The sequence below is a fragment of the Manis pentadactyla genome, chromosome 11 (assembly GCF_030020395.1).
Source record: "Manis pentadactyla isolate mManPen7 chromosome 11, mManPen7.hap1, whole genome shotgun sequence".
NCBI classification, from domain to species: domain Eukaryota; kingdom Metazoa; phylum Chordata; class Mammalia; order Pholidota; family Manidae; genus Manis; species Manis pentadactyla.
In genome coordinates this window covers 26,970,169-26,981,068 of record NC_080029.1, presented here as the reverse complement: position 1 = coordinate 26,981,068, position 10,900 = coordinate 26,970,169, and the positions used below count along the sequence as shown (strand labels likewise).

The window sequence follows — 10,900 nt, the reverse complement described above, 5'->3', positions numbered from 1 at the left end:
CTTTTACCTGTTGGGAGGGGTTTTGCATAGATGTGATGGTTCAAAATTGCAAGTCCTGAGGAGTTGTAAATTGGGACGGGTATTTTTAAAAATGGAGGGCAAGGGGGACGACCCTCTATAGGAATAATTCCAACAGCACTTTCCAAGAGAAGCCATAGAGAATGCCTGGTGTACAGAACTGTATTTGGTTTTCCTGAAGATGTATTATGTGTAATTTATATATTTATAAAATACAATAAACTTTTACTAGCTCACATAAACTTGATGCATCTGGAGAAAATTATGGACACTACTTTTTCTCTAGTTCATCACATAAAATTTGCCATACTTCAAAACGGGTAAATAGAGGAAGGATTGCCATTCCAGACAAAGAGCTACTCGAGAGTAACAGGAAAATACAGCTAAGATGGTTTCTGCTAGCCTTTATTTGAGAAAATTTTCACAAAAAAAACCCCCAATCCAACATTTACAAGTGAATCTGTATAAATCTCACGTGCCTCTTTCCAAAACAAGAAAAACAGCTTACAACAGGGCTTTATGACAGTGGTATAACAAATCTTAATTAGACTGTATGTATCATTCTCATCTATGTTATACAGACTGTTGAATAACAGGCTCAAAAATGGAGAAAAGCAGGTAAACTTGTTTTTAAAGCTGATTTGCTCTTGTACTCGCCTTTTATCAAAGGCAAAATTTTATTTTCTAGGTAAATTCAAGGTGGGACATCAATGATCTTTAAAAGCACAGATGGCTGAGTTGGTAGTTTTGGCATGAGTAAAGGAAAAGGACATGAAAGAATTTCAGTTTCACAAAGTCATATTTGGGAAAAACATCAGCAAAATAAAGTATCTTCTAGTTTAACTATCTTCTTCTTTGATATTTTGTCAGAATAGAAGACTATAACTGAGTCACTTTCATTGCTTCTGAAAAGGGGAAAGGCACCAGTCAGAAATACGAGAGTATCCTGTTAGGCTAATGGCAAAGAACAAAATTTCACCTTTAAAAAAACGTCTAAGGATGAATCTTAACCCACAAATCTGGTTATTCTTTTTGCTATTGGTTGCATTTCTGTGTCATTTAGCACATATAATACACAGATAGACTTTCTCAAAATCTGCTGCTCTCCCTTATGGAAAGGATTCGGCTGCCAAGTTCTCAGAAGCTTTATCTATCAATTCTTAACAGCAGATGGCAATGCTGCACAAATTAATGAAAGAATCACTTTTATGCCACACCAGAGGGATTCATACAGGGAGTCAAAAGAAGAAACAACGCTTTTGGGTTCAGAGTACGTGGGACATGAACAGAACAGCTGGAGATTTTAACAACACAACTCACTGCCTCTTCCATCTATGGTACTTTATCCAGGTCATCCCAGCAGTGTTCTCTTGTTAATTCTAACATGCTGCTTCTTAACTATAAGCTGTATGGCCCTAAGTCCTATAATTCTTGCCACTGTAACTAGATGAAGCCCTGTAACAGTCAACAGGGTTAAAAAAGAGATTACAGAATGGAAAAATTCCTATCCTCTTTACTGGGAGAAGCAGGGAAAATTTCAAGTGACAGTATTTTCATAAGTGTTTACGAACATGGTCATCTGTATCCATGCTTTCTCTTATTTACATTAGTATTGGCCTTGAGGCACCACATATACTAACAGAGATTCTTGGCTTTGCTTTCACAGCATGTATTTTCGAGTATTTAATCTATTCACGTTCCTCCCAGATGTGTTATTTTTTTATAACTCATGTTTTAATCCTCTAGAGGGAACAAACATGTCAGGACAAGAATTAAGTCAGTGAAGTGATGGACCACATAAAAAGACTTCATAAATTTTACTTATTTCTTCCTTGATAGAAATTGTTAAAAATTCAAGCAACCACAAGTCCTCTCTGATAAAGGACTTATATCTAAGGAACTTTCAAAATTCAACAGTAAAAAGAACAATCTAATTAGAAAATGGGCAAAGTACATGAAAAATATTTCACTGAGGAAGACATACAGATGACAAATAAGCACACAAAAAGTTATTCAACAATATTAGCCATTAGGGAAATGCAAATGAAAACTATAATGAGGTATTACTACACAAGCCTATCAGAATGACTAAAATAAAAATTAAAAAAAAAAAAAAAAGCAAATGCTGGTGAGGATGCGGAAAAACAAGATTGGTCATACACTCCTGGTGGGAACATAAAATGGCACAATCACTCTGGAAAAAGAGTAAGATGGTTTCTTACAAAAACAAATGTGCTTACCATACAACCCAGCAACTGCCCTCTTGGGTGTTTATACCAGAGAAATAGAAAATTTATGTTCACATAAAAACTGTACATGCTGTTCACAGAAGTTTATTAGTAATGGCCAAAAGCTGAAAACAACTCCAATGTGTTTCAATGGGTGAATGGTTAAACAAACTGTGGCATATCCAAACCATGAGTATTACTGAGCAATAAAAAAGAGTGAAAAATGTCAATCTCAGAAGGTTATATTATAACATTCTTGAAAGGACAAAATTAGAGAGATGGGAAAAGATGGGTGGTTGCCAAAAGCTGGAGCTTTGGCTTAGAAAGGGAGGTGGCTGCTGCCATCAAATGATAGCACAAGGGATCCATGTGATGCAACAGCTCTGCATTTTGTGGTGGGCACATGAATCCACACATGATAAAACTACATGGACTAAGTATGCATAAATGCAGAAAATGAAAAAAATTCCAATAGTTGACACAAATATTCTAATTCTCTAAAATGAAATTTGCCTTTAAAGTTATCCACAGGTCAAAGCTCACTTCTATGAGATGTCCCATCCATCACACTTTTAAGACACATAAACTTATGAAAGAGTATCACCAGATATTTATATCACTAAATATTTCAGCTAAGGGTCAAGAGAAAGTTAAGGGTGTTTTCACACGGCAACCAAAAGAGGACAATCAGAATGAAACAAGTTCAACATGGTCATACAAGTCTTAGTAAAGGAACCAGAGAGAAGCCCAAGATGTAAACAAGTGGGAGAAGGAAAGAAAACATGGTTCAAACAGATCACATGAGGAAACCCAGTACAAATGCTGGCTTTGGCATTATCTAGGTAACCCCTATTTTTTTGTCATAGGTGCCTAATAACAGCCCAACTGTTGCAAAACCAGTCCAAATCCTACCAAGTTAAAAAGAAGTCCCTTACTGACTTGTTGGGTGTAGGTGGTAACCCACAGCCTCCCACACCAAAAGAGAGCAGTTCTGGCAAAACTAATGTTCCAGTGTTCCTTGATGATGCTGTTGGTAGGATGCCTTAGGCCACGCATGTCCCAGTGATGTTCTGCTGGCTGAGATACAAGGTAGGATACTGGGCCTTATTACTCAATCAACTTCTTGGCCTTGAAGAAGCGACGCAGGTAGAAGACCTGCCAGGTGGCTAGTCCAATGAGGCAGAACATGGAAAAGATGCTGAAGTATAGGACCCGAGTGTTTGTTGACTCTGAAAAACCAAAACCATTGTAAATATAAGGAGCAAGGTTCAGCAGGTACAACAATGGCTGGGAGAAACGGCAAAATAAATAATTTCATCCTAGGCCTCATAGTAGGACTTCACAGATAGTTTTTTCTTAAATATTCACTCTTCTATATATAAATATTAGAAACTATAAAGATGAGTACTATCAATTTGATACACTGTTATAAGCTATATGTAGTTATGAGCCAATATAGGTCAACTGCCTATCACAGAAGAAATTTCTATTCCCTTCAAAACCTAACAAGGCTTGTTTACAGCAGCATCACTGAAGTAAGCAATTATCCTTCCACACACTCCCTCTTTGGTAAAACTGAGAAAAAGCTATACCCAAATTTAAAGTTTGGGGATCTGCTTCCCTTATGGTTCACCTATTAAGAAACAAGAGCCGTCTCCCCCTCACCATTGGTATCACGCATCTCCTCTTCTCTCTTTTTCATGTAGGCAAAATCATTGACAATGGATTCCGAAAGGTCTTCAAGGCGCCGTAGCTCCACCTCTAAAGGTTTCAGCTTCTCAACTTTTGCAATCTGGAAAAGAAAGTAATTATGAACCATTCCCTGAAAAAAATGCCTTAGTCAAGAACACAAGGCAATGGGGGAATCTTTTGAAAAGTTTTTCACCAAACTTAAAATCTCCAATGTTATTATTCTAATGTATTTGAAAACTTCAGATTCTTCCCTTCTCTACCAATTGTTTATATGTGCTTCCACCTCAGACTTTCTTATACTTTAATTTTGATTTAAACCTCCTTAGAAGTACTATAATATGGTAGGCTGTAAAGTAAGACATACTGTTTTCCCAAGATTTATGATTTTAGTAAAATATTTTACTTTGCCCTTCCACTAATATCTAAGAAATAAACAATATTATTGGCATAATAAATGTGAGTCACAGTATTAGTTAAATGTGGTTTGAGAAGAAAACCTACAAAATTCCCAATAGGGAATGCACAGGAATGAGAGAGAAAATGTAACTATAGCACTGAGATAATAACCCAAACTACCAAATTAGAGAAATCTGGTTTGCTCTATTTAAATCCCACAATAGCTTTAAGGTTTACATCAGAATTCCAGATCCCAGAGGAATCCTAAGTCTGCTAGAAAAAGGCTGCATTGTGTTTTTAGAATTACACAGCCTGTTATCAAAAGAAATTTCCAAAGACTTCCTTGTATACTAAGAACGAAGGGTGTTGAGAAAGAAATGACTGTCTTCCTTTCTCAACCTAGAGAACTGTGAAGCCTCCAAGAGCTTACTCTATCTAGTAAGTACAGTTATATATGACAAAAGCAAGGATTTCATCATTCTATTTGTTTTTAATTTTCAAGCTTAAATTATGACTTGCTTTAAAAGATGGGGAAATGCCACTAGAGCTTTCCAGATCTTAAGACTCATATATAAATTGCTCTTAAAATTTTTCCCACATAGATACCACTTCAAAATTTCTTTTCCTACATCTGTTTACCATACATTCTCTATGGAAGTCCCTACTTCTTCTCCTTTGTCCAAGTCACCTTTCTTGTTCTTTTTCTGTTAAATATTAACAGCAGTTAACATGGGATGAATGGGAAGAGTATAAGGATGTCCTTATGTTCTCTTTGCTGATCTATATTTTTCACTAAACATGTGAAGAATAAGACAAAAGTTATTTAAAACTAGAAACTGCTATTAAGATTAGGGTATAAAAATTGTGTTTATATTTAAGGTACATAAAATGTGGTGATATATTTGCAATGATCCACCTAAATTTTCTTTCACTGGATGTACATTTTCTTATATTTGTAAAATGTTGGCTAGAGTTAATGGTGTGACTGACATACAGAAAGGACTAACGCTAACTGTGTATAAGATTTACCCCATGGTTACTTAATGCACTGACCTAACTCTTCTAGCTGAATGTCCAAATGCCAGGTTTTACCATTAACCTAGAATATATATATTGCTGACTGATTTCATATAGAGCTAAAGAGCAAAAAAATTCTCTAGGAAAAAGACACCAATACAAGAGATAAATAATAAGCTGAACCTTAGTCTGTTTGACATTTTCCCTCCCTGTGTCTACTTTATCTTCCAAAGGTTCCTGAATCAGTCAGTACAAAGGCAATGGCATGATACTTCATTAAAGATAAATGATATAAGGCTCCCTAAACAGAAACTTACAAAAAGGAACAGGAAGTAAAACTATAGCTGTACCTCTGCCTACTGAAAATAGTATTTTTAAAAATTACATTGAAGAGTTCTAAACACCCCCCTAATATATACACCTTTGTTTTTGTTTAAATGAAAATAGCTCAAAGACCTAAAACCTGAAAAAGGATGATGGAATTAAAATAAACTTGGTACTGAGGATGGCCTTTGTAGATTATAACTCAAAAAACCTTTTCCCAATCCTTTTTGTTTCTAGTGTTTCATTTATTTTTTAGTTGTACAAGCAACACACAAATATGTTCTCCTGCTAAGGAATTAAACTATCCAGAAGAAAATTAATAAAAACAAAAGCCCACCTTCATAGCTCCTCAATTCCTTTATTCACACATTTCTTCCCAGAGGTAACCATGGTTATGAACTTGGTGTATATCTTTCTAGAGCTTGTTAAAAGATATACACTTTTATGCTTTTGTATGTATACAAAAGTATACAGAAAAATGTAACTAAAAATATATTTTTAAATCAGATCATAATATATACATTGTTCTATAGTTTGCTTTTTTCACAAGCTCTTTCAAAAAACTTTAGTGCTTGTAGATTCACCAATTCACCTCATTCTTCTTAACAGTTGTACAGCATTCCATACTGCATACAGGTCACTGCTTGCTTCATCACCAACTCCCCTTTTCTAGTATAGATCCTATTCCAGATTATACTTCTATTCTATTCATAACCAAACAGCCCAATTCCTATCTTCCAAGATTTTATTTCCTCAATGAAATCCCTACTCAATATTGTCCATAATTCAGTAAATTATTTTCAGACTTTTATGACTGGGATGAAGGTCTCTTTTCCTTAAAAAAACCTCTACCTAATAACTCTATTCTTGGTATTAATTTAAAATCTAAGAAACTTAAAGGAATTGCCGAGACTAAAACAATATTGAAAACCAACTTGCTAATTCAACCATCTGACACATCCTGGATACTCAATGGTAAATATAATGGATATATTTCTATGTTTAATCTAAACTTAGAAATCAAACAAAAAAAATTTTTTGAACATTTTAAGACCCTAATAACAATGTTTTCTTGACTGTTTACTATGTGCAAGGCACCAAGATAAATTATGATCTCTGCTCCTAAGAAGTCCAGTGTGGTGGAGAGGCTCCCATATAAAGCTATAATGATAATATGAGGCATTATGCATTTGAAGAATAAAGGAATGCTTAACAGGAAGTGAATGAGTTAGGTCTCACAAGTTGTGCAGGATTTTGAAAGAGATGAGAGAGAAAGACACTCAAGGTTGAAGGGAACCTGCGAACCAAAACACGGAGGGAGGAAAGTACAAGGTGTGTTCAGGAGACCATGAGTAGGTCTAGTCATACGGAGTCTGATAAACGTGTGTGTGTGTGTGTGTGTGTGCGCATACATGCGTGCACTCATAGATCAACATACACATGTGTTTAAGGGGAAGGTGGTGGGTAAAAACAAATGTAAGATTCAAATGTTAGGCTGGAGTTAAACTGAGGCAGAGAATTAACAAGTTAGTATAATGAACTAGACCTCTTAGTACATACCCAGAATGTGATGTGTATTTTATATCTTACAATCTTACTTAATCCTTATAACTTTACATAATGTAAATATTATTACTCCTCAATTTTTCAGATGAGGAAATTAAGGCTCAGAGTATTAAATAACTTGCCCAAGGTCTGAAAGCTTGGTGGAGCTGGGAATGGAATCCAAGTCTGGGTTTATTCTGTAGGTACTAAAAATTTGATGAAGAAAACCAGATGACAGTGACACAAAGTTTTTGTAGATCAAAGGTGAAATGAATAAGCTGTATTAGGCTGTTAAGAGTCTAGGTAAGTTGTCCAGTTTAGTAGTAAAATTTCTTGGGTTTCATGCCATTATTATTTTAATGTTTACAGATTAATAGAGCAAAAATTTAAAACAAATCATCATAAATATTCTCAGGAAAACCCTCTTTGCTTGCCCAGGACTAACATTTAATGAGTATCATTAAGACTTTATATCATAGTCAGTACAAAAAGCTAACAAGAAAACCTCCAACAAAATCCCAACTGACTATTGTTTTACTCTTTTAAACATCTGATGTAATGTTCAAAGTATCTTTAAGAGTATGAAATTATACAGGTTTCATGAAGGCAGGCCATTATTCTTCTAATCTACTTTTCTTTTCCACGGATGGCGATGATAAAAGAGTTTTGCCAATAGCTTGATGAAAGCAAAGCCTACCTGACAATGTGCAACGCAGGTTCCCCACTAGGGGGCAACATTCCCCTTGCAGGCTACACTTAACTACTATCAAAATATTATAGCTACAAAGGACTTCATTTTACAAATAAGGAAAATGAAGATTACATAAAGTTACTCAGTAGAAGGCCAAAACTAGCAGAATATGGTCTCTTGACTCCCTACCTAGGGTCATCAAAGCATTTATTCAGCATCAAAACTACAAAACTCTGCTATAAAATGTAAGCAAAACCAAACCTGACTTCAAAAGGCATATTCTCAGTGTGCCCAAATCCTACCAACCTTACAAGCATTAACCACCAAGCCTCCTTTAACCACTCCTGTCCACAAGGATTCCCTCCTTCCTAAAGCTCTACAACACTCAGACTGTGCCACACAATTAATATATTCACATTGTTTTTATTTTTATCATTTTCTTCCAAACTACTTTGGCCCTTGAACTCAAGGAAATTAAAACAATGTACACTAGTTCATATACCTGACACATGGAAAACACTTGCAACTGACCTGCTATGTCCCTTATATGCCTTCTTCAAGGAAGCCAACTTTCTCATACCAGATAGTAAGTGCTGCTGGCCCCCTGAAGCAAGTGCTTCCCATATGTTAGGAGCACTCTGAGTCTACTTTCACTCAAGCATTCATTTTCACAAGGCCCACTGCCTAGGTGAAAGTCCTCTCTACCAGTTACCTATCACACCCATTTGCAGTTGTAGGTACTGTTTGGAAAAGCTAAGTTATAAAGCCTTTCCCTGCATATCTACAACACCTCCAGAATAATGTAAATTTACTCTTTTTAAACCATATCAAAATCTTCCACTCCTCTAATGATGATTTCACTCTAAAGACTTCAGAGTTAATGTAACTGTAGCAAGGAAAGGTATTAACTCTTAAAAATTACATCTTAAAACACACATGTGAAAGTAGCTTCTAGAGAATCACTAGATTATTTTTTCTGGTGGAATAGACACTGAAGAGAGGCTTTTTGTGGTACGCCTAATTCAGAGTAACGACTTTCTTACCTTCATGCCCCACCACCACCACTACCTACACACTGTAGACGCACAGCATTAAAAGCAACCATCTAGTCTAACACAATCAAGAGTATGCAAGCCACTTCACAGATGCTCAAAAGGGCAATATGCCAAAGTAAGTCCAGATAATACTGCCAATCTTAGATCTGAATGAAACTTAGCAAGATCCTGTTTACTCTGTCATAGAATTTGGCAGTCTCCAGAAAGGGAAGAGAAGGGAGCTAAAATCTACTGAATTGACCAACTATGTGTCAGATGCCTTACCCACGGTATTTCATTTAACTTATATCAAGAAAGTGATTTTGGATCTGGTATGTAGAACCAGAGCTCCTCCTTCATGAGCACATACAGGGAAATAGAACTTTTGTAAAATCTTCAGCTGTTACTCCGGTGAGGGCAACTGTATTTTTGGTGTATATGCTGACAGCAAATACCAGACTGATTTAAAAACCCTAGGCAAAATAGGATTTTAGTCATGTTGAAAACACTGACATCCATGGCAAGAAGGAACATACACAGCCCAAGAGTTAGAGGGTATTTGAGATAGCTAACTGCCTTCATTCCCAAAACTACACAATTAGATAGTAAGTCCCTGCAAACAGCTGCTCTAGTTCATGGACCACAAACTAAAAAGAAAGTGACTCAATTCAAGTATCGATTCTACAAAGATGCCCCCCTTCTGATGGGCAAAACATAGTGGTGATAGGTCCTTAAAAATATAACAGAGAGAATCAAAAGTGCTTTATTTCTGAGGACATGAACATTCATTCTCTCAAGAATCCAAGCTACAAAACTCTATAGTATAGTTCTTTACAATACGGCAAGCATTCTTTCAAATATCACTTTCATTTCTATTATGTTTATACAGCAATTCTATGTGTATTAACTAATTAAGCCCTCCATAATAATTTATTAGGGAGGAAGTGTGGTACTCTGCCTAGCTATTAGGACACTGATTACTACTCAATTTTACAGAACCACATGGGAATTCAGAATTATGAAGGCCACAAATGTGAGGGAGAGAAATGTATAAGAATATTTTTAAATGTGCCACCTTCCTAAATCTAAATAATACTGATGCCAAAAGACCCAAATCCTCTGGAGAGAAAGGCTCTCCATTACTTCAAGAGCCTGAAAATAATGCCTCAAAACCTCTACATATGCTCAGTGCTCTCTGGTAATTAACCAAGGAACAAGCTCTTTCATTATTCATTTTCTCGTCACAGGCATTAGTCCAGAGACAACTAACAGCTATTTCTCAGTAAGGTTCAAGGGAGCCTAGCCATAAGCTGAGAAAAGGCCTGGTCTTTGGCCCATGTCATAACCACTTCTCCTGTGTCTCAATTTGATCTGCCTTTTTTTTTGTTGAGGGGGTGGTGCAAGGGGTGAGGAGAAGGAGTTTTGTCGCCAAAGAAGTAGTGGCAGGGGTTTCTTGATTAAGAAACAGAATGTGGAGCTGTGTTGTAACCATGTACGTAAGTAAAGAAAGGTTTAGGACGTGCCAGACTTCCAAAGCAGGAAGCAGGCAAAGGAAGTGCTGTGGTTTCCTTTCTGCTAGGGATTCCCCTCTTGGGTTAAGCAAAAGGTCAGGAAAGATAAAGGCCTTTTCCCGATGTCAACAAAGTCCAAGGATGGGGAAATTCCAGGAAATATAGGGGTTCTAAAATGCTATAAGACAGTGATGTCCACATCACTCTATATGTAAACTCACAATACCATCTGTTTTAGTAGAGAACAAGCTATGCGTAATGTCCAATCAAGTGCCCTGTTATTTAATATATACCATTTAGTGATAGCCATCATATTAGGGGAAAGTTACAACAGGTAAAATGGCACATAGTAGGAATTCAATGAGTGCTTCCTTAGAGAATGCTCTGAGGTCAGGTAGCAGCAGCAGTAATCAAAAACCGAAAATCATTTTACCTATTTCTCCA

The 10,900-nt window shown here is 36.2% G+C and overlaps 1 protein-coding gene across 1 annotated transcript in view; it reads right to left on the bottom strand.

Annotated features, from left to right (window-relative positions):
• Positions 1-407: 407 nt before the first annotated feature.
• TMED10 (transmembrane p24 trafficking protein 10) overlaps positions 408-10,900 on the bottom strand; it is a 32,625-nt gene continuing 22,132 nt past the window's right edge. Inside the window, exons 4-5 of the mRNA XM_036913133.2 lie at positions 3,912-4,038; positions 408-3,475 (exon numbers count right to left, since the gene is read on the bottom strand). Coding sequence (XP_036769028.1) covers positions 3,354-3,475; positions 3,912-4,038 — 249 coding nt within the window. The 3' untranslated portion in view covers positions 408-3,353. The remainder of the gene's footprint in view (positions 3,476-3,911; positions 4,039-10,900) is intronic.